At 37.4% G+C, this 25,062-nt stretch overlaps 1 protein-coding gene across 2 annotated transcripts; it reads left to right on the top strand.

Annotated features, from left to right (window-relative positions):
• Positions 1–35: 35 nt before the first annotated feature.
• LOC140773366 (probable plastidic glucose transporter 1) lies at positions 36–24,628 on the top strand. 2 transcript variants are annotated; one of them, XM_073115879.1, is made up of 14 exons: positions 36–336; positions 431–554; positions 697–897; positions 1,003–1,102; positions 6,047–6,159; positions 7,124–7,217; positions 7,297–7,447; positions 16,007–16,153; positions 16,234–16,307; positions 17,571–17,659; positions 18,631–18,745; positions 20,997–21,898; positions 22,499–22,610; positions 24,376–24,628. In XM_073115879.1, the coding sequence occupies exons 1-12, from the start codon at positions 117–119 to the stop codon at positions 21,192–21,194; spliced, it is 1,626 nt and encodes a 541-aa protein (XP_072971980.1). In that variant the 5' UTR covers positions 36–116; the 3' UTR covers positions 21,195–21,898; positions 22,499–22,610; positions 24,376–24,628. The 2 variants fall into 2 exon arrangements, with proteins under 2 accessions (XP_072971980.1, XP_072971979.1); XM_073115878.1 differs by having other exon boundaries at positions 24,329–24,628.
• The last annotated feature ends 434 nt before the right edge of the window (positions 24,629–25,062 follow it).

Here is a 25,062-nt window from a genome sequence, read left to right as displayed (position 1 = left end):
CTATCCAAAAACCCTCTTCCGCCGAGTCGGGATCACAAAATTCAACGGACTACTTTTCTCGTCGCCACCTCTCCATCGACGTCTCGATCTCCTCCTCCTCCTCCGGCTCCTCCGCGATGCAATCACCCACAATTCTCTACCATTCATACCCCCAAATTTCGACTTCTTCCTTCCGATTTAGACGTCCCTCTCCTTTCCCAAGAAGTCCTAGAAAGAGAGGAGCATGCAAACCCTCGCTTGGTCGTGTTGTCTCTCTCGCACTGAAAGATTTACGAGTCGCGGCAGTAGGAAACAAGTCTTCTCCTCCATCCTTGGACCCGGAACCCCAAGACCCAGGTCTTGGGTTTCTCTTCTAATTGTCTTTTTTTTTCTCCTTCTCTTTGTTTCTTTGCCCTCCTCTGAGGCATTTCTTTCTTGGGTTTCTTTGAAGATTTGGATGAGGATCGATATGATAATAAGAAAGAAGAAGGAGGGGTCGGCCTTGGTTGGTTGCCGGTTTTTCCTCATGTGCTCACGGCATCGATGGCTAATTTCCTTTTTGGGTATCACATTGGGTGAGTCTTGATCTCAAGTTTTGAATCTTTGGGAAATTTTGAATCACGTCGGGTATGATGTCTCGTTTCTTTCAACAGCTTATCTTTTATTATTTCTATTATTTTCAATCTTGGCAAATCTTGATGCTTTATTTGACTTCAGGGTGATGAATGGTCCTATTGAAGCTGTCGCAGGAGAGCTTGGTTTTGAAGGAAATTCTTTTCTTGAAGGTCTCGTGGTTAGCATATTTATTGTTGGTGCATTTTTTGGAAGCTTAGGCTCCGCGTCTCTCATTGATAAATTTGGTTGTCAACGCACGCTACAAATTGATACAATACCATTGGTTCTTGGGGCACTTTTGAGGTTCTTTACCCTCTAATATCATTCTAATTGTAGAATGTCTGTAAAGTGTTGGTAAGCATAGCTTTATTTTTCCTGATAGATACTGACTATCAGATTAGATTACAGTGCACAAGCACATTCATTGGATGAAATGCTTTGGGGACGATTTCTTGTTGGCCTCGGGATTGGCGTAAATACTGTACTTGTTCCACTGTATATTTCTGAGGTAATGTTGCAAACAAAAGAATGAATCTGGATAGGCGTCCTACTTTTTTAATTATTTGATATCATGGAAACCAGACATTCTTCATTCTCTGTTTGTTAGTTACATGTCATACAGACCTTCACCTATAAAGTTCGCATTTTTCTTTTTGCATTCTTATGCTGGTGTACATGTTGATCTGTGTTATATGTGCAATATAGCTCTACTTTACCTTTCTCCGATTACCTCAAATTCCCTGAGAGAAGTTTTTCTATTCTTATAAGCACATTACTTTATTAGTATCTCAACATATTTTTACAACCACATAGTATCTCAATGTTGGTATACCTGACAAACTGGTGTGAAAAGAATATTATTCTTATTCTTATTATTATTTATTCTACTGTTAAAGCATAATTTGTAGGTCATATTAGTTATCTCTGATTGTAATTTTGTTAGAAGATCCTGGTAGGAAAGTTTGCAGATAACATCTAAACTTATTTCAATAAGATGTTATGAGTATATTAGACTGTCATATAAAAAGAGATAAAATTGTGATAGATAAATTTCACATTATCAAACAGCAGTTTGAGATACAGAGAAACAGAATCTTGTATTGCTGATCTACCTTTAGCGGACACCATATTTGTTTCAGTACTCAATCTTTTTCACTTTACAGTTTTTGCTTATATATAGTGTTGTTGTTCATACTTGACAGTCAGTTTGGTCCTTGATTATATCATTCAAGGTTACAAGGGCCTTGAATACTAATTGACCAAATGATTAATCCAATTTGTGACTGTTTCCAATGAAATGAAAGGAAGTGAAACAAATAACCGAAAGGACATGGAGGGGCAAAGGTTTTCTCTGAAATAATGTTTTGTTATTTACAAGGTTCCCAGTATCGGGATCGAAATTGGTATCGGCCGTCTAGAAAAACAATACGTATCGGCCGTTCGTATTGGATCGGACTATCTTTTAATTATATAAAATTCTAAATATTATTTAAAAATACAGAAAAATGCAGAAAAATTTAGAAAAAATGACAAAAAATAAGAAAACAAAAATTACTCACATATGAAGTCTAAAAACTTTAAAAAATGTATTAATTTACTCAAAATTTAAAACTTTGATGAATACCGAGCTGGTTCTCGTAAATTTCTATAGTCTTCATCATCATAATTACCATAAGTTTGTAAATATTGATGTTTGAGACCTGATGCTCTAAAAAGTGATTCCATCATACTAGTTATATTGTATGAATTTTATTGTGTGACTTGCATTTGAGGAGGATAATAATCAGTATTTGGATCTTGTGCCTGAGAATACTGAGGATACTAAGGATAATAACTAGCATATGGATCTTGTGATGGCTCCAAACAATAAATACTCGATTACCATAATTATAGAAACCAAGATGCATCTCATGACCACGTCGCTGATATGTATATATATCTTCAGTTTCTTTATCTTCACTCCTTATGCCTTTTTGACTTTTCTCAACAAATGTAGATGGAACGATCTCATCACCATATGTATTATTATGACTATTTCTTGCTGCTGAATGATTCGTACCAGCCTCTGCCTACGTCGTGGTCTCTTCCGATATTTCATCTAACTATGGGTTTATCTCTGTTATCTAATAACCTGTCTTCTATTTCTCTGATCCATGGAGTTAAGGGGTCTTCTTCATTAAAAACATGATTTAAATCAATCAATTATTCATTTTTTGCTTTTTTTCTTAATTTTTTCTCCTTCAATCTCATATTATAATAACCAAAAACTAACTTCTCAAATCTTTTCATTATCAATCGGTTGCGTGTTTTTGTGTGGATTAAGGAGAAAGTAGTCCAATTTCTTTCACACTGTGATAAAGACACAGTTTGACTTAAAATCTTCTTTGCTATTGGTGTCAAATTTGGTGCCTCCTCCTATCCATAAATAGACTACCATTCAACTAGAGTGTTATGAGATATAGTTGCAGCAACTTTAGCAGTACTGAATTGCCCAACTCTCAATCTATATCTCTCCATCGAAATCAGAAATATATTATTAGCTTATTGATTATATTGAAAGTTAAAGCTTGAAACAAATAATAATAAAATTATTTAATTGAATCATAACTCACTTTTTTATCGCACAGGATTTGTTTATGAATATCAGGCTCAAGCTTGCTGATTATCTTTTTAACCCCCAACAAGACTTCACTATCATTATCGACATTTTTAGAGAATTGAAATCTTGGATTAAGAAAATACCCTGGAGAAATTTAAAATTTGTAAGTATTCAAATTTTTAAATATTCATAAATAAAAGTAAATTAAAACTTAAAACTTAAAAGCATGCCTACCAGCAGCGTGTATATTTCTATGTAGTTATTTGTTCCATCTAGAATCAATCATCTTCCACCACTTCTTATAACTTTGGTCTATATTTTTTTTATTGATTCTTTAGCTATGTCCATTGCCTCATATAAGAAATCCATCTCAGACTTGTCATCACTGTCTACAAGTCTTAATACTTTGACAAGAGACTCAAATACTACTGTGGCAATTGTAATATTATCCCAAAATGTATTTCCAAGAGCCATATTTTTTAAAGTTTCACCTAAAGATTTATCTTTAGGTTTCATATTCTTAATCTTTATAGACCACTCCTATGATGTAAACATCCGCATAATATCATCCTTGTAATGCATGATGTTCTCTAAGGCTAAAAAGTGAGTGACAAATCTAGTGATGCTCGATCTGATGATCTCCCTACCACCAGTCATCTGCTTGAGTAAATTAAGGACTCAACCATAGTTATATATAAAATTTGTTAACCTCTGACCTTCACATATGACCATGTCAATTTTAAGCTCTTTTGCAATATCCTCTAACATCAGATCAATACAAAATGCAGCACATGGCGTCCAATATAAATGAGGTTTTTTAATCATCAGTAAATTTTCAGCAGTTTTATAATTTGCCCTATTATCAGTAACTGCTTGGACTACTCTTTTTTCACCGATTTCTTGTACCACCTCATCCATCAACTGACAAATATAATCTGCATTTTTGAAATGAGCAGTAGCATCCACAGACTTCAAAAATATTGTCCCCATACCAGAGTACACTAAGAAATTAATTGTATTTCTTCTGTTTTGTGTACTCCACTCATCACATTAGTATACAACCAAATTTATCCCAATACCGTTTAAATATCTCAATATAAGTATGAAGTTTATCTACCTCCGAATCTAGATATTTAGTAGCAATATCATTTGAATTAGGAGGGGGAACACTAGGCCCTATTGATTGTATAGCATCCACCATAGTGTGATAGTAAGGGTCATCAGCTACATTGAAAGGAATATGGTTGTAGAAGAAAAATTTAGAGATAGCTCTATCAATGTGTTTTTTTGCACTTTTAATTCCTTTGAGAGCTGTCTTGATAGAAGTCTGTGTACAACCCCTTTTTTTTTTCTAAAGATATGTATCCATTGGTCCAATATTTTCAGACTCTGTTGTAACACCAGGAGTCCTATGGGTAGAACTGCTGTTCCTATTTTCTCTCTTCTCGTATATTAACTGATCTAAATCTCTGAAAGTTACCACCAGTGCTTCTTCTCATCTCTTCCTCTTCTCTATGCATATTTCTGTTCTCTTTCATTGCTCTACTCATCTGTCTCTCCTCCTTATTCTCCTCATTTTGCTCACTGCTATCATCATCAATGTGTACAGGATTATGCATCAATTCTTCACGAATCATTGATATTCTTTATTGTGCAGATTATTTATCCTTCTTTTTACCAATTAAATGAGCCAATATCTGCTTTCTAACTTCCAAAGACACTTGAGTGCAAGCTGCTACATTTCCTTATTTTCTAGCTAAATATTCTTTATTTTCCAGCTAAATGTTCTTTCAAACGGCTGACACTACCACTTATTTTCTTTCCACACCAGTTGCATTTAACGCGTCTTTTATCTTGCCCAATAGTGCTGCAATATTGCCACCCAATGTCAGTATCATATGACTTCTCTTTTAGAGCCATTGATATTTTAGCTCTGCAACTAAAAATTCTTTCAAACGGTTAATACCACCATTCATTTTCTTTCCACACCAGTTGCATTTAACGCGTCTTTTATCTTGTCCAATAGTGCTGCAATGTTGCCACCTAATGTCGGTATCATATGACTTCTCTTTTGGAGCCATTGATATTTTAGCTCTGCAACTAAAAAACATAAACAAAAATCAAAATAAAATATAAAATAATTTAAAATTTATGAGGTATAACTGCATAAGCAGCACCAGGTGCTGCTGCCGTTTTGCTTCTGCTGCTGTGCTGAAAAGCAGCAGCAGCAGTTTGCTGTTGCTCTGTTGGCAGAGAAGTCTCTGCTATAGCTGCACTGTTGCTGCAGCACCTGTAGCACCTGCTGTAGGTGCAGCTGCTGCACAATGAAAAAAAAAAGTTTACCCAAGGTCGGAGAACGTTGCCGGAGGTCGAGGTCACTGGAGAGGCGGAGATCTGCTCACTACTCAGTCGTCGATGAGAAAGAGAGTAAGAGATTCGTGAGAAAGAGAGAAAGAAAGAAAAGAGAAAGAGAGAAAAAAAGAAAAGAGAGAGAGAAAAGGGAGAGAGGCAGGTGGGGACATCAATTATTGATGTCCCCCGGCGTTTCGGCCAAAACGGCCAAAACCCCAGCCGAAACCAGCAAACCGACTGGTTTCGGCTGTCGATCCCACTCGGGATCGATCGAAACTGGGAACCTTGGTTATTTACATATCAAATCAGTTTCTACATTTCCATTACATGATAGTAAGGCAACTTTTTAAGTAGTCCTTTATCATTGCTATAACTTCTTGTATCCTGACATATAAGAAATTTGTTTGGGTTCCTTACAATTTCACAACTAGACGCTTCAAGGTGTTACACATTCTTTTAATGTACTCTTGGCTCTTTATTTATTGTGAACATATTATGCAGGTTTCGCCGACAAAGTACAGAGGTTCTTTGGGAACTCTTTGTCAAATTGGAACTTGCTTAGGGATAATTGCATCACTTTCCTTGGGGATTCCTTCTGACAGTGATCCACATTGGTGAGGCACTTTTCTCATATTTCTATTTGTTAATGTGCTAATCATTAGTTAAAATTCATATGCTGCTATCGATGCAAAAAGTACGTAAACAAATTTATAGTTTAATATTATTTGTAAATGTTTTGAGATTGTAATGAGATTTGTTCCACTATTGACTAGTTCTATATGCTTCACTAACTCACATCTATAGACTGAAGCTTCTTTTTCTTACATTCATGTATTGAGACTTTAGAGGGCACAATAAGTAGTGTAATTCTAATTAATGCAGATCAGTGCTTAACTTTAGGTCTTGTTCACACGTGGAATAGGGTTGAAATAGGAATAATAATTCCTATTTATTATTACTAAAATGAGAGATTTATTTTAGGAATAACTTCCTATGTTTATTTATATTCTAGAGTTAGACTATAATAATTACCTTTGATGTAATATAAAGTGAAGAAAAAGATAGAAAAATATATTTATTTTTTATATAATTACGATAAATACCTTTTGGTTTGAGATATCAATGGTAAATTGGTAATTAAATTATTGTGTGGTATAAAATGTAATTTTGATGAATAATATTTGTATTGTGGAATATGACTATTATAATGTTTAACTGTTATTTTAGAATATTGGATTATATTACAGAATGAAAAAAGTTATTCCTAAGTAAATGGAGGCTTAAAATTTTATGCATTCCACCGCTTTAACTGAAGCATACTTCCTATTTCACACTACCATGTGTCTTATATGCTTTTACTCTATTTTCTTTATCTAACTAATAGAGCTTGTGAATTTTTGGAAGTAACACATTAAGCATTTTGCCGATGTTTTCTGTTGTAATTTTGAAGCTATACATCTTTCTGTATATGATCATGATTTGAACTTGTACTGGTAAAGATTTTAGGTATTGCTGACAACTGTACTTATTATATATCTTGAATATATTTAGCAGTGGACATTAATATGTATGCTGTAGGTGGAGAACAATGCTCTTGATTGCATGTGTTCCTGGTGTTATTATTATGTTTGGCATGCAATTTGCTGTCGAGAGTCCTCGTTGGCTTTGCAAGGTATCTTATAAATCTAATATAATTTCCCTTTTTTGTACCTCTTTTGTGTTTTTATTAAACAACTTTTTACATTGTGTAGGTAGGAAGATTTGACGATGCTAGAAGAACTATAGAAAGACTTTGGGGTAGATCAGAAGTTGAGAAATCCATTGAAGAAATTGAATCTGTTGTTAAAAATGATGGCACAAAGACTAGTTGGTCAGAAATTTTTGTGGAGCCACACAATAGAGGTTTTGCATTTATATTTGAGCATTATCTGCCCTTTGTTTTGTTTCTTCTTGTTGGCAAGGCTTACTTTATATGATCAATTTCTTAGCCCGACATCTTTGTAGACCTTGTTAAGTGTCTCAGATATATCTTTGTTGACCTCGTGAAGGTGTCATTCAGAATATGTATTTTGTTGTTCTGTTATAAGTTTTGGTGTTAGATAAGTTTTTCTGTTTTTTTATTAAAGCCTTCACATCTAAAAGTTGCTTTACTATGAAAAGATTTCCTATAACCTTTTTGTTTGGGGGTAATTGTGATGCACAACAATGGTTGTGTTGTGCCACTATCGGCATGTGCTGATCGATACAGGGCATGTCAACCAGCACACCGCCGTGTGCCACTAGCATGTATTTGACATATTTTAATAAAAAAATTAGAATATTTAAAGATATTTTTGGGTCTTCAGCACATAAATATTTGATTTTTGCTTTGATATATGTATTAAAACTTACATTACATTCTTTTATCTCTAGATTATTTTTATAAATAACCTATTTTATTAAAGATAAAATAATAGTCAAATATAAATATTATTCAACACATATTATGATTGAATACATTCATTAAGATTAATATTAATGATTGAACACTTCATAATATAATGGAACATTAATATTAATTGATAATAGTTTAATAATTAAAACTAATATCTAGTTGAACGTAGAATGATGAGGAAGATCAAAGGCTTTATTTGCCAGCACAAAAATAGCATGAGAATGTTGCGTTCAATACTGTCGATAATCTTCAATCATATTGAGCACGATAATTTTATTTCTTGGCATAATAATAATACTAAAGTTAATTAATAATAATTGATGGAAATAAAATAAAAATAAAAAATGGGCTCCATATCAGCATGGGTTGGCATTTGCTTGGTGCCATGCACACCCTTGTGAGGTGCCGTCCCACCACCGGCATGACCACTGTTGGTGATGTATATAGAGCTATTTATTGAAATATCAGTTTATAGACTTCTTGGTATAAGTTGAATCCTCATTTATAAGTCAGTAAAAATAAATTATTCAAATTTTTATTGGATTTTTTGGCGCCCCAGTCAATGTCCATAATTTGATGATGATCTAAGACTTATTAAGGATCATGTTCTCTTTTGGCTTACAAAAATTAAGAACAATAGAAGAAGTACCAGACAAGCTCTCTTTATTCACCAAGCTGATGGCTTTATCAATGTGACAATCGTGAATCTCTGTAGAACCTCCTTCGCTCCATTCATCCAATGAGCTTCATTTTCTTGGATAAGATCTTGTTGATGGCTTTAGCAATGCGACAATCACTAATCCCAATTCAATTTCATCAAGAGACTTCAAATTAGTTGATGATAAATCAGATTTGCATCCAAAGTGATCTTAATACTAGATTTAAGCAACATATTCACCTGTAAGAAAATAACAATACATGGGTCAAACGATAGCCTACTATGATTTGTTAACAAGAAGCATCAAGCGCGCTTGCCACGAAAGCGACTCCGAGGGAAACGATGGCAAGGAAGCACATGGGGAAGTGGAAGGAGTTAGGGGTGAGGAAGGAAACAATGTCGCCCTTGGAGATGGAGTGGTGGGAGGAGACGACGGTGGCGTCAAAGAAGATGATAGAGCAAAGAAAGAGGAAGGAGGGTGATATGATTGGGATTGGACTTAGTTATCTCGAGTTGAGTCTTTTTTGTTTTTTAAAGAATAAATTTTTTTTCTGACTATCGCGTTTGAACGCTTGCATACGTTCGCAAATACAGATAACGTATTTAGCGCGTTTGATGTCATCTTCGAAGCCCACGTTTGAACACCTACATACGTTTGCAAATACAGAGAACGTATTTAACACATTTTAACGTGCTCGACTGCGATCATCGAAACTACACTATTTTTAGGGCTTTCTTTTGACTGTTTTGCTTATTAGATTAGTCTCTAAATATGTGGAAGACAATCTTATGATCATTATTGAATGAATTAAGTTTTTTCTCTAAATCTTCTTCTCTCCTCTCTCTCCTACCACGGCTGCCTCCAACCTTCTCGACTGGCTTATCCCCAGACTCTTACGGAAGGCCCACTTTTTCCTCTTCTAATTCTCCTTTCCAGCCAAATCTTTTCTATTAAAATCGAGTTCACAATAGTGGTATCAGAGCCACTAGTTCTCGGACCCATGATCAACACAATAGCAATGGCCAATCGACGCACAACTATAGAGGTATCCACAGAGATTGAGCCTACCATGCCCTATTGTGGATCCAACTTTGGTCTCCCTTTTCCAACAAATGATGGATCTACATCGAATACAGCAGGAGATGAGAGGCATGAGGGAGGAGTTGCGGAACGTCGCAACCATCGTGTGCATGCTAGAAATTCCAATGCCGGCAAATCTAGCTGCGATGGTGTTGCCTCAATCGGGAGTTAGGTCAGCCCTTGTCCAAAACGAACCTTTACTACCACCACCAATCGACCCTAGAGGATCTTACCAAACCCCCTAGGATCTACCAAGATGCGCCGAAGGGGCACGTCTAGATTTGAATCCCAACCGCGTTGAGGTAGCCCTGGGTTGGCCAAATCTAGATGACCCTGGTTTGCGTCATGAGAGAGATGACCAGAGGCATCGAGAGCACAATGTACCAATCCTACATCCTCCTACCATTAGACTTGAACTCTGTATGATATAAGGCTTGACAATCTTATACGCGGAAGAACGACGAGACTCGAGTTCCTTAAGTTTCAAGGAGGTAATCTTTTGGATTGGATTTTTCGTGCTGAATAATTTTTATGTATCAAGGGACAATAGAAGATGCCAAAGTGTTATTGGCGAGCTTCTATTTGGAGAGCGGGCCATTATATTGGTATCAATCCGTGAGCGTCCACCAGGTGTTCGATGGATGGTCGGCATTCGTAAACGTCCTATCTAAGTGCTTTGGAACCGCAGGCTTTGAGGATTATATTGCCACCTAATCAAAGCTTGTCCAAAAGATGTCGATTGGTGCCTACCAGGAGGAATTTGAGTGAATCAGTAGTCAGTACCGACCTTAATGGCCGCAAGAAATTCTGATCAATACTTTTATTTCTAGGTTGCGCGAGGAGGTCCAGGCTGATGTAATTTCTCTATGACCTAGGATCTTGAGCGAGGCTTTTGAAAATGCAACTAGGATGGATCAGAAGCATCAAGCCTTGAGGAATGCTACCAAGCTCGACTAGAACAGCAGATTTACGCCACGGGCGACTGGGGCGATTGGCACGTCGAGTGCAGCCGTGAGAGCACTAGTGGCCAAACCAGGGCCAAGGATCGCTCCAAGGCTTGTGCCAGGAGTCTAAGGAGGTGGAGCACCCGTGGAGTTTTTACTCTTACACTTGCATAGGTGGAAGAGCGACGAGCCAAGGGGTTATGTGTCAGGTGCGACGAGTGGTTCACTCTGGGCTATTGTTGTGCCAAGGTGACGGGTAGCGTTATGTTGATTGATGGGCATGAAGAGGACATGAAGGAGGTTGATGGTGATGACTTGGTGACTAAGGAAACCGAGGAGGAGGTATACAAGGAGCTAGAGGAGGTATTAGCTGAGATCTCCATGCACGCATATTCAGGCATGAGCGCCCCGAAGACCCTATGGCTAGACGGGTTAGTCAAGAAACAGTGCATATGTCTCCTCACCGACATAGGAAGCACACACAATTTCTTGAAAGAGACTCGTGCGGAGGATCAAACTTGAGGTGGAACCCACTATTTGCTTCGAGGTGACTATTGACGATGACACCAAACTCCAGGCTGACAGCATATGCCGGAGTCTCATTCGGGTGCAAGGCCACAACTTTATCGTGGACTTATATCCATTGGCTCTTCAAGGAGCGGAAGTGGTCTTGGGACCAGTGGCTGTAGAGCCTTGGCCCAGTAACCTCTGACTTCTCACAGATGCGGCTCATTTTTTGGCGAGATGGACGAGTTGTACGGCTTGACGGGGTTGGGATGCAGTCGAGTCCCTCTTCAGCTATTGATTGGAGCTCCCTAAGTTGGTGTGCTATTATACTTCCTCTAGATTGTACCGATCGAACTTGAGGCCCTTCCTAGCTCAGGTACATGTGATGATTTAGAGCTTGTGTTGATTGACTTTTCTGCCATGTTTAAGGTTCCACGAAGACCACCTGTAAAACACGCCGATCGAAGGATTGATATCATTCTAGGGGTGAAACCAGTCAACATATGACCCTATCGTTATCCTCACATCCAAAAAGAGGAGATATCAAGATTGGTTGCTGAGATACTGTAGCAGGGCATTATTTTGGTTAGTCAGAGTTTTTATTCATCGCCGATACTATTGATGCGAAAGGACGGGAGTTGACATTTTTGTGTAGACTATCGTGCAATGAACGTTATCACCGTCACGGATCGGTACTCGATACCAGTCATAGAGGAGTTGCTGGACGAGTTGATAAGAGCATCATATTTTAGCAAGCTCAACCTTTGTGTCGGCTATCATCAGATTCATGTGCGAGCGGAGGACGTCCATAAAATGACATTCAAACTCACGACGGACATTACGAGTTTGAGGTAATGCCGTTTGGGTTGACAAATGCACTGGCAACCTTCCAGGAGATGATAAACGACATATTTCGTCCACTTCTTAGATGGTATGTGTTAGTATTTTTCGATGATTTCTTAGTGTATAGTAGGACCTGAGAGGAACACTTAGTTCACTTGTGCTCAGTGTTGGGGCTGTTGGAAGATCACTCCCTGAAGGTGAAGAAAAATAAATGCCTTTGGGGAGAGCTTAGAGTAGAGTACCTTGGCCACACTATCTCAGCGGAAGGCGTGGCAGCCGACCTAAGCAAGGTATAATGTATGCTTGGGTGGCTGCAACCGGCGATAGTTTGTGAGCTGCAAGGTTCTTTGGCTTGACAGGGTACGACACATATTTATGGCAGGCTATGGGAAGATTGCGGCACCTCTCACTTCATTGCGGAAGGACGCCTTCTAGTGGTCAAGGTAGCGACAAATGCATTTGAGGAGATGAAGACTGCCATGGTGACCATACCAGTGTTGGCGCTATCCGATTTCTCAAAGCCATTTGTGATTGAGTGTGACGCATCCGAGTCGGGTATTAGGGCTGTTATTATGGAGTCCGGGAGGTAGATTGCTTATCTCAGCAAGGCTTTATCAAAGAGGTCACAATAGCTTTCTACATACGAGCGAGAGATCTTTGCTCTCCTACACGCGGTGACTAAGTGGAGACCATATTTGATTGGACGACTATTTGTGATCCGAATGGACTAGCGAAGTTTGCCATTTTTTATGGGGCAGCTGATTCACACTCCGGCGTAGTAGAGATGGGTTAGTAAATTATTAAGATACGACTATGAATTGTAGTACAAGAAGGGGACGAAAAACAAGGCGACATAAAACAAGGCCGCGGACATGCTCTCACGACAGCCTATGTTTGTTGAGTTGTTGGCTTATTCAGTACCCGTATTTTCCTTGCTAATTTGAGGACTGTAGGCACCACGGATCCAGAGGTGTTCAGGTTGATACACGAGTTGGGAAGCGACCCCATGGGCCACCCTGAGCTTGAGAGCAGAGAAGGACTGTTGTTGGATCGTGGTCTCATTCGGGTATCTGCGGACGATGCTTTGCAGACGACTCATGGATTTCTTCCATTCAACACTGGAGGCGGGATAGGAGGGCCTCTTGAGGACTTACAAAAGGCTCTCCTAGAGTTGTATATGGACTGGAATGAAGGAGCTGAAGAGATTCGTGCAGGATTGCGATATTTGTCAGCGGGCCAAGGCTGATTCCTTGAGGCCAGCGGGACTACAGTCTTTGCCATTCTGGAGTGCATTTGAGAGTATATCTCAATGGACTTCATTGAGGGGCTATTGCTAGTGAGGGGTTATTCTGTCATTTTCGTCGTGGTAGACAGAGTGAGCAAGTATGCTCATTTTTCAGTCCTGGCGCACCCATATTCAGCAAAGGTAGTTGCAAAAGTGTTCGTGTGCGACGTTGCCAAGCTTCATGGCATGCCGCGTTTTATCGTGTTCGACCATGATAGAATCTTCATTAGCGACTTCTGGATGGAATATTTCACACTTCAGGGGACCCGATTAGACCTTAGTTAGGCCTACCTTAGTTAGGCCTACCACCCTCAGACGGATGGCCAAACCGAGATTGTTAATTGAGACATTGAGCAGTATTTGCAGTGCTTTATCGGAGAGTGGCTAAGAAGATGGTGTGATTACCTTCCCTGAGCAGAGTGGTCATACAATACTGTATTTCACACTAGCATAAGGATGACACCTTTTGGGGCAGTGTATGACAGACCCTTACTTTCCCTACGGACATATGACCCAGAGGTGACAGCGGCGTAGACGAAGGTTGATCTAGAGTTGGTCGATCGGGACGCAACATTACGGAGGCTTAGGACTCACATGGCAGCGGCGCAGAATCGCATGAAGCAAATCTACGACCGCCAACACCGCGAGTTAGAATTCGCAGTTAGAGATCTTGTGTTTGTGCATGTTCAACCCTATCGGTAAGTGACACTGAGATCGATGTGCAATTAAAATTTGGCGTATCACTATTTTGGGCTCTTTCGTGTATTAGAGCGAGTTGGCCCCATCGCGTACAGGTTGGAGCTTTCGGAGGGGTCACAGATGTATCCTGTAGTCCATGTGTCCTTGCTGCAGGCTCGAGTAGGCTTTGACTAGATAGTAAGTTTGGATACACCAGAGCCGATTGAAGAGATGAGAGTTCTAGAGCTAGTTCGTGTGCTGGCTAGGCATAGGAGATGACGAGGAGGACGACTAGAGACGGAGATCCTGGTGAAGTGGATAGACAGGCCGTCCGACGAGTTTACATGGGAGCTCGAGTCGAACATCATTAATTACTTTCCTGATTTCACACCTTAAGGACAAGGTGGCGGAAGTATGGTAGAGATATGATTGGAATTATACCTAATTATCTCGAGCTGAGTCTCTTTTGTTTTTTAAAGAATTGTTTCTCTGACGTTCACATTTGAACACAGTGAAGTGAAGTCGCATTTAAACGCCTCGTTTGGTTGCCTGCATACGTTTGTAAGTACAAAGAACGTATTTAGTGTGTTCAATGTTGTGTTCGAACACCCACGTACAAACGTCTGCATATGTTCGCAAATACAGAAAACGTATTTAGCACATCTGAACGTAATTGGCGAAATTGTATTGTTTCTAAGGCTTTTTTTTTTGACTGTTTTGCTAGGTTAGTCTCTAAATATGTGGAAGACAACCTTATGATCATTATTGAAAGAATTAAGTTTTTTCTTAGAATCTTCTTATCTCCTTCTCTCTCGTTCTCTCATACCATGACTATGCCGCCTTTAACCTTCTCGACTAGCTTACCCTCCTAGACCCTTAGGGAAGGCCCACTTATTTCTCTTCTTCTAATTCTCCCTTCCAGCCAAATCTTCTCCATTGAAACTAAGTTCACAACAGAGGGGGACTCACTAGAGTCAACATCGGCGAGGACGAGACGATTGAGGTAGGAGGACAAACAGCCGAAGAAAAAAAAGACCATGGAGCTTTGGTGGCAACTGAGTGAGGTTTGTTGGATGAATGACTCGGTTAGAGATTAGAGAGTTTTAATTGTTTATATATAAATGGGTAAACGGATATCCGATATTCGAATCTGAATCCGACTAAATTATATAAAACTGTATCCAAGTCTAGATCTAGTTTTCTTTTCTAAATCTCTATTAGTATCTGAATTAAAATCCGGGACGGGTAACAAATTTGCACCCGTATCCGGTTCGATCCGGATACGGTTTTAGGTCGGGTCAGACTAATCTAACCTATTTTCACCCCTATCGACACGTGTTCGTGTCTGACACAGACACTTGCTCCTGGGAGAGGTGCCTGTACTTCGTAGGAAGCAAGTCATGCTTTCTCCCTAGATACTTGTGCCTATCATTGCTCCAGAGTAGATATAGCCTATAAAAAACTTTTGCTCTATCCTTGTCATCTCGTGTGACACAAGTATGTCTGTAGGACATAAATAGGGGCTTAGGTTATGTGGAGGTTGTACTACATGGTAGTGTAATTAGACGTCTCCATAATGAATAGTTGTTAGACATTTGTTGATGGAATTGCCTACTAGAAAGATAACATAGATTTATATATTTAGGTTTACTTAGCCTAGTGTTGTGACTATTTTATCCAATTTGATGTAGGGTGAGGGTGTCCAGTTGTCTTTCTGAGTATGATAAACTCCTTTTACGCTTAGTTTTAGAAAAGTAAGTTGATTTTCCTTTACTATATTGTGTAGGTTTTCTATTTTCATTTTGTTGGCATCATCACTTGTAAGCTATGCTCCTCTTCTCTCTCTCTCTCTCTCTCTCTCTCTCTCTCTCTCTCTCTCTCTCTCTCTCTCTCTCTCTCTCTCTTTCTGGTAGAGTTTCATTTCAATATCTATTTTCCTTCTCTTATAGCTCACTTTTTATTTTGTTTGGTTGGAATCTATAGCCTAAGAATGAGAAATGTTGAAGATCTGATATTGTTACATGATTCCAGTTGCTTTTCTTGGGGGATCTCTTTTCTTTCTACAGCAATTTGCTGGAATAAACGGGGTTCTTTACTTCTCGTCCTTAACCTTTCAAGATGTTGGAATTACTAGTGGCGCTTTGGCTAGCTTATTTGTCGGGATCACAAATTTAGGAGGTTGAAAAATACTATGATACTCATTGTAAGTTTTTTCTTAATTTGTTTGGAAGGAAGCTCATGGCTTCTTTGGTTTGTAGGAGCATTAGTTGCCTCATACCTGATGGATAAGCAAGGACGAAAGAGGCTTTTGATTGGAAGCTACCTGGGAATGGTGCGCATATGCTGTTATAACTATCTTGTTCCTTTTGTTTGTATTTTGACTATTTTCTCTTTCATCCTTTATAGTAGAGCGTTAAACCGTCATATGGTTTCTACTGAACCATTTAATGATCAGTCCATATTTAAATACTGTATGCAGAAGCTAACATGGAGTTATAAGGTTTGTTGGAAATATCCTGGGCAGTATTTTTAGATGTCTTGTCCTTAAAACAGTATTGATACTGTGCCTACCTAAAACTAAATGTTTTAGGCTTTAGCAAAAATAATAAATCATATAGTGTCAGTACCCCAGGTAATGCAAGTAATCTGTTTTAGTTGATGCGACTTTAATTTTCTTTTGTGTCATATTCAAATGACTATGATTTATGTGTGGTTATTTGACTTGTCTAAAAGGACAAAGAAAGGATGCTACACAACTTCTAGCTTGTCTCATAATTTAGAGTTAGCTTAAATATTGTGGGTCAACTAATCAATTTTCTAAATCATCTAACTAATCTCTTTTACTCAAAACTGCACAAAATTTACTAAAACATATCACCAAGCACCTAAATATATACTGAAGATATAAGGTTCATGATTTATAACACCTCCTACTGCTAATACAAACTAGTTTGCCATATTTCTGTACTGAAATCTTGGCAGCAAATGAGAGCTGGGATGTTTGCCATATTTTTATAAGCAATAGTTTATGCACAGAAGTCTTATATTTTTATTACTAAGGGCTTTGAAAAGATTTTGGGAGATGGCAAATTTCTGTGGATGACTTCTGTAGTCTCCTTTATTGGCAGTCATATGAGAGCTGGGGTGTTTGCCATATGCTGCTCAAATTTGGCTCTTAAATGTGTTTCCAGATCCCATCTTTAGACTAATTTACTATATTATATCTCATTATCTTTTATCTTATCTTTGACTTATCATGCTGATGTTAAGTTGTAAGTACATCTAATAAGGATATGACTGTATATACTATATAGTATATAGTATATATGTGGTAGTAGATCTAGTATTCATATTTGTGGATTGTCTTTTACGGAGCAAAAAACAATATTGGTAGAGCAAGCACAAGTCATTTTAATTAAATGGCAATTATACTGTTATCTTATCCCTGTAGGATCCTTCACTCTAACATTTTTTTCTAGGGTTACTGTTGTCTTTTAAAATTGCTTTAATAGCCTGGTTTTATTCTGTAAAGCTAACCATTACCCTTAATATTTTCTATTCTGAGTTTTAATGTTAACTCTCCATTTTGGAACAGGCCTGCTCGATGTTTCTTATTGTGAGCGCCATTAGTTTTCCCCTAGATGAAGGGTCTAGCCATAGTCTATCAATAATTGGGACTCTCACGTGAGTAATTCTTTTTGTGCAGTGTATGCTTGTTGCATAGAGCTATGCTTTATGGAAATTTAATAGATGATGGCACGTTTCATCATAGAGTAAGGCTTTTGAAGAGAACCTGTTCCTTCTGTTATGGCTTTGTGCTGGATATAATCATGAGGCTCTGTATGAACTCTAAACAAGGGAAGATTCTAAAAAAGAACCTGTTACTTTAAAAGTGAATGTTCCTTTTTGGCTGAGCATACTTTTAAAAAATAGAATTGTCAATGTGCATATTAATACCTACTAGAATCATATGATAACATTGTTTGTATATCTCTTTTCAGCTCTAGGTGTTCCCTTTTATTTTGAACTCCTTAATTTTTATCTACCTTTGGAAAACTAGCTATGCTCCATATTCGTAAGTTTTAGTAGATATAATTGGCTGTGATGTAGCTTGGAGTAAGAAGCATGTTGATTGTTGATTTGAGTTGTTTACTCATAGTCCTCCCTATTTACCTATGATAAAGTTGAATTACTAGAAGCTCTTTGTCTAATAATATTTATACTGGTATCTTGGTTTTGGTTCTCTGTGAGGTCTATCTTAGAATAATTTTTGTGAGGTATTCTTGGCTACCTCATATACCTCAACCAAGAATAAGTTTCTGGGAGCCTCATATAGTAGTGGAGGCTTCCTTCATCTTCACATGCTGAGTTGTTGCTCTTCCAAGATGCTTTAAGAATCAGTCTTGGTTGAGGTTATATGAGGTGAGGCAAGTATATAACATACGGATGTTTGTGTTGCTCTGCTGTATGCTGATTCAAATGAAACACTCTATTTAGATATTTTACTGTTCATTTGTCTTGTGGTTATGTGTGGCACTGCAATATGTGACCCTGACAATTCCAGGACTTGGACCTGTTTAAGTACTTTCTGTCCTTATGTTTTCTCATTTTATTTTCTTGCAGGGAGCTAATGTTTTCTCATTTCAACATGGCAGGTATATTTTTACATTTGCGATAGGTGCTGGACCGGTCACAGGTATTATTATACCTGAGCTGAGCAGTGCCCTAACACGCCCAAAGATTATGGGCTTTAGCTTCGCCGTACACTGGGTATGTATGCATGTATCTGTTCTCAAATTTAATGTACTTTCTATCCTTATGCTATCTTCAGAATGGTAATATTTGTGCATATTTTTCAAATGCTTGTGTAGAATTGTCTATCTTTCTAAACAAATACAATTTATAAGTACAATGCAGTTCAAGTAGTCTGCAAATTTTTGTTCATTTATTAATGTGTTAAACAAATGAATGGCAGCTATTTGTACTGATGTAGTGATGTATGTGTTCTTTCTCGTACAGATGCATGATTGCACAAAATCCTTCATTCTTCTCCTTTTATCATCCCACTTATTCTTCACTATTTTCTCTGATAATTTTCTCAGAAGAATGATGCAGCTGTTGCAGTTTAAACTTAAGTTTAGATGTTGTGGAGCAAAGGATTCATACAAGCCATACCATTCTTTTGAATTGTAATTATAATAGTAGAGTTGAATGGCAGAAAAGGATCCATACAATAAAACTGTTTTTCTGGTAATAAATATTAAATATATACATATTCAGAAAATATCAAGCTACATCAACTCAGACTACCTCTCTTGACTGTAGGGAACTCCTTGTGCTGTCCAAATAGTTGCTTTAATCCTTCACTCTTAAATCTTGATAATCCATGTGAATCACCAAAGACATCCTGCTTCTCCTATATATATATATATATATTTTTTTTTTTTTTTTTTGAGGGAACTTCTCCTATAAATGTAGGTTGGCAGTTTTGACTAATGAGGTGGGATTAGGTGACACCAATTCATTTGCCTTTGTGTTTTGTTATCTCTAAATTGATAATTTCCTAATGAAGATGCCAAAAATTTGCACCTGAAAAGTAATAAAAAATAAATTTATTACGATATTTTGTATATTTGAGCTTTCACAGATTAAGAAAGGATTTGAATAATTATTGAGTTTTTCATGTTGTAGAAAAAAGTCACAGACCACACAACACTAGTTCATTTTGTAGAACGGCTAATGTTAATATGATGTCATTACAATTTAACATGTTTGATATAACCAAAAGCCTATTAGAAAAGATATGTATTATCTTGGGCTCTTGTCTTCACTATACGTTGGGGTATCTTTCTCAACTATTTAGGGTTGTTGGCTTGGAAAAGGATGAAGGAGAGTTTGTATGAGAAAGTTTGTAGAAAAGAAAGGTTAAGAAAAGTTACAGCTTCAGCTTTTATTGCTGTGAAGAGCTAATTTAAAGCTAATAATTTTATATACTAATAAAAATCTCACTTTTTGAAGTCTTGTGAGACAAGGCAAAATATCCCATCTCTATTAGGATTGAGAATTTAAAATCTTAATATAGTACAAGCCAACTATTTTATAGTTTACAAATAGTACAAGTCCATTATTTTATAACTTAAAATGAAGAGTGATGCCTCTATAAGGGGCAACCTAACTTCTCAATGAGGGGCCACTACATGATGACCTAAGTGTACTGTATAAAGGTTACAAATTTTAGGGAGAGCCATGACCCCTTTGGCTCTTACTGGCTCTTCTCTACTTGTGGGAACTCTTTAGCATCTTGCTAAAGTGAACTTATGGATCTTGATTCTTGAGTGCCAAAATTTTTAGTTTGAACGTTCCATTTTTCAAGACAGTTTGATTAATAATTTTCCAAATACTGTTCTTGTTAGATAGTAGAGCAAGAGTATAAAAGTCCCCTCACATTTGAAAGCCCACCAAAGAGCAATTAGGATGAAGTGCAATCATGAAGACTACACAGAAGTAAGAAATAATCTAATAATGATGGATTTTACTTCATTATCAAGGTAAATCTAATTAAGATTAAGCTTTCTAAATCAAATAAAATAGTTGCAATTGAAAGTTTTATTGAATTTGTTCTATTGTAGTATCCAGCTTTCCTGCAAAGAGATTTGGGATATCTATGTTACCATTTTGATGTAAAACCATCTCTCACCTCTTATGGTGCAAGAAAAGCTTTTAAAATGTATCTGAATTTTTTTTTTCCACAACATAGTTTCATTCTTTGTAATGCAGAAGCTGAATCCTTGCAAGCTTATTTGGATACATGCTTAGGCAACCTGTTAATCAATTATAACGTTAGCATTGATATGCAATTAACTTCAGATTTGGTGATGATTTACAATTTTCAATACATTGACTTGCCAATTGAACTTGTTATTACAAATAAGACAGGATGAGGATAAGTGCATTGACTCGGATTCTTCACATTATCACTCAACTTCCATGATGCTCACCAATTTGTCTTTCCTGATGACAGATTTGCAATTTTTTGGTGGGGTTATTTTTCTTAGAGTTGGTAGACAAGTTTGGAGTTGGAGCAGTCTATGCAACATTTGGTGGGTTTTCCCTGTCCTCAGCAGTTTTTGCCATGTACTTTATTGTTGAAACAAAAGGGCGTTCTCTTGAGGAAATAGAAATGTCACTAAACTCCAGTTTCCCCACTGACAGTAAGTAAGAACAGCCCAAGGTGTTTATGAAGCTGATCACAACATCAGAGCCAGCTACAGAAGAAATTTTTTAGCGAAAAATTTAGCAGTTCCAAATGAGCAAAGCACAAATTACATGATGTAAATGTGGTTTACTTGTAACTTACTCCAGAGTCATGGATATATGGGTTATGCAGAATGGATTCCATGGTTTGCACCTGTCAGTTGCATATATTTGTGAAGAACAGCACCGGGCATCCAGGTTCTTAATGAGCTAGGAGCCATATTGAAGTTCTTTTACGGTTTTACCACATCTGATCAGCTTTATTGAACCATCTGGAATTTTTATGTACATAAGCTACATTATGAAATGTTAGTTTTTTTTGGCTGAAGTAAAAGCCAGCGTTTTTGCAAATTTAATATGCCTAGTATAGGATCCGTATACTGTGTTGAAGAATCAGTCACTAAGCATTTACAGACCCTATGTCGAGGCAGGTTTACATGCAACAGACACCACAACTGGCTACACAACCACAAAGTCCTCTCCCTTACCATTGGCCAACACCAGCTAACACGTTCCCCAGTTTGCCCATTGAGCATGAGAGGTCTGAACTGCAGATGAGATGGTACATTTCCAGTTAATGCTTCTACGTCGGTGGGATGAAACCAGATTGAACCTGACATGCAGGATCCAAGATGGCAAAATAATTTGTTAAAGATTCGCTGGAGGATGGTAAATTTTAAACCTTAAAATGTTGCCTGCAACCTAAGGAATCTTATATAACCCTTTTTTGTTCTTCTCTACTGTAGTTCTCTTCATTTTCTTTTGTCCTTCCATCACTGTAGTTTAATGAGTTATCAGTGTATTAATGCCTCAATCTTTACAGTTTATATCTTGAGTTTTTGTCACTTATAGTTGAGTCTTTTGACAAGCTTGTTATTTGCTTTAGTTGATGAGTGTTACCTCATGTAACTTTGGTAGTGCAATCTATGATATACTTTTGTCTTATATTGAGGCTTCTCACATCTCATGTCTGTTTGATTATTTGTGTGTTGAATGCAATTGGACAGATATGCTATATCTATATCCACTCAATTCAGGAAGGTATTTAAGTTTTTCTGGATAGAGAGACTCATTATGCATTCATTTTGTTAAGGTCATTACGTAATTGCCAGCTTTCCTACTGAGGGGAAAAGGATCTTGCTCAAATCTTGACACTTCGAGTTTGAACATCTTTTTGGAAAAATCCTTTTATTTTGTTATTTCCGACAAATTGTCAGCAGCATATCTTAACTTTTTCTGCACGGTTTCTTTTTGTATATCTTCATGCAGACTTGCCCAAGCCTTGCTACTTGGTTATCTAAAAGTTCAGCTAGGATTTGTTTAGAAGAAGGGAAATTGAGAAACAAGTCGATCTGCAAGGGAAACTGCATCATCAGCAGAGGTAACCTTTTGGATCTCCCTTACTAATTTAGCTCTCCTTTCCAGAAATAATACATGAAAGAGACATTCTTCTGGTAATTTAATCAACAGTCAGACCTCTCTGACGGACTAATATCAATCATAACAAGAAATCTCTGCTCCCAATTACTAAGCTAAGCTTACTTTTGTTCCTTTGGTTTGCAACTCTGAATACGTCCTGGTTTCTTTGATTGCAAACTAATATTGATTTCAGAAGACTAGAGACAAGCAATCATGGGAGATGCTTTTCAAAGAAAGGTTATCTGATGTAAAATTGTTCTTGATAATCTTATTCTGAACTCACAAACAGTTAGCAAATACACAGAAATTTGGAAAATACTTCAGATATTGTGTCACTATCTTTGGTCTCCAGCTTATCAGTAGCTGTTATCAGGTCTTCTGTTAGAGGTCTTTTAGTATTAAGATATAGGCTTAGATAGGTGATCTTGGTACAGCTTGTCAGGTCAATAGCACAACTCATTTGCCAAAACAGTTCTTAAGAACTCTGGGTTGGTTGTATGGATAGAGTACTTGACGCGGAAAGAGCGCAACTTTTTTTAGGTTAATATGTGAAGAATAGTCTCATATGGGCCTAAATGGAAATCTATCAGTAAGATCCAAACCAAAAGAATTAAGCTGTTAGTCTAAATTGAGTCCCAATGGTTTGTGCTAGAGATTGATGCATTTATTAGAGCCTCTATCTAGCAAAGCTTTATATTTTAAAGATTAGATGAACATGGTACTTTTGCTCACTGTTAACAAGAATACACGAGAATATAATCAGCGAAGAACATCAAAGAGGTAATGTGATTTTGATTTCTTTTTTATTTATTTATTTATGTAAATGTATGTTTTTAATCTCTGAGTCGTGGACAAGTCCAACCTTTCATTTTTAAGTTGAGTTGGTACAGTGCTAATATAATATGTAGTGGCTCTGGCATGAGGACAAATGGATATTTAGCAATAAGACAAGCATATATATATATATATATTCCAAGGATAGAGAGGCTATTCATGATCAGAATCTCACAGTCCATGTGGAGCGTTGGAAGACAGCAACTCCAAAGTTTAATAAAGTATCGAAAGTTAAGGGGTCCCCCACAATAAAGGAGGGCATAAGAGATGGTGTGTCCTTTTCTCCACTTCACATTAAATGATCTAAGAGGCATGGGCTACTATTGGTCTTTCTTTTTTATGAACCAAAGTCGATTCATTTGATAGCTCTTCTTTTCTCCATGTTTGGTTCGTGTGTTGGCGGGGGCTGTCTACTCTGGAAGATAGCCAAGTAGAGGTAAACCCTGGCCACAAATTTATGCCCAGGGTCAACCAGCATGATCTTCTCTTGCTTCAAGTGACGTGATTAGTTGGCAGTGTTGACCAGTTAAGGAGGGCAGAGGAGAAGCAAAGAAAGGATGGTTATGAAGCTAATTGTTGGAACAATAAATATTTTAAGTCTCTTGTTTCTTATCCGCCTAAGCTTTTAGAAAAGTGATCTAATAACTAAGAAGTTATTAGATCAGGAGGTTGTAAATTCTAATTTATTCTTTTTCTTATGTGTGTGTGGCAAATTCTGATTTGTTTGACAAGCATTTAAGTCCCTCTGTCAATATAAATATATAATCTAATATTTTTTCTCTCACTTATACTTAGTCAAATTTAATTAATTGTGCATTGTAATGACTTTTGCCAATGCTAATGCAGGGTTTGAGGAATTCAAGATATACTTACAGCTTTCCCTTTCTTGCCAGAGATGTTATTTGTGATTCCAACCTCTGCCATGCAACCAAGTTGCATTGCACAAATCTTGATGGGTTTGCTGCCTTCTGTTTTGCTATATAATGATGCAAAGTTATGCATCGGCCATTGGTTTTCTCCATCCACTTTATTATTGTCAATTGTTCATGATCTCTTCCCTGTGATTTGTTGGACGGTACGAATGAGTAAGTGTTTGTTTATAAATTCTCTACGACTTTGTTGAAAGAGATAGAGATGTTTTGCCCACTACATGTGAAGAATATTATTTGGTTGGCCTAACCACTGGCGTTCCATAGTGATATACAGTTGGAGACATGGAATCATGGGCATGCTCCAGTCCATGACATCAAGGAGGCCATGGTCCTTTTATCTTAAGAAACAAGGATCAGTGGATCACAAGCTAAATAGTGGTCCAAAGAAAGGAACCTCCATTGAGATTAGTTTGAGCTATGAAACTTTTATATTAGATTTTTGTTTTCCATGTGAGATTAGAAGAGTTAAATTTTCGATTGTTTTTTTTTTAATGTATAGAATTATGCTACAGAGTCTCTAGGTTTGTTATGCTCAATCACTACGGCACAGGTGGCAGGAATGTGGGACAAATATTTTTGAGGTTTTGACTAAAGTAGCCCTCTCAAAACTTAAATACACTTTGGCGGACTGTGACATATTCTAGATGT

The sequence above is a fragment of the Typha angustifolia genome, chromosome 13, assembly GCF_048772165.1.
Source record: "Typha angustifolia cultivar Huaian chromosome 13, ASM4877216v1, whole genome shotgun sequence".
NCBI classification, from domain to species: Eukaryota; Viridiplantae; Streptophyta; class Magnoliopsida; order Poales; family Typhaceae; genus Typha; species Typha angustifolia.
The sequence above is the reverse complement of the archived record's forward strand: the minus strand, read 5'-3'. Positions and strand labels throughout refer to the sequence as shown.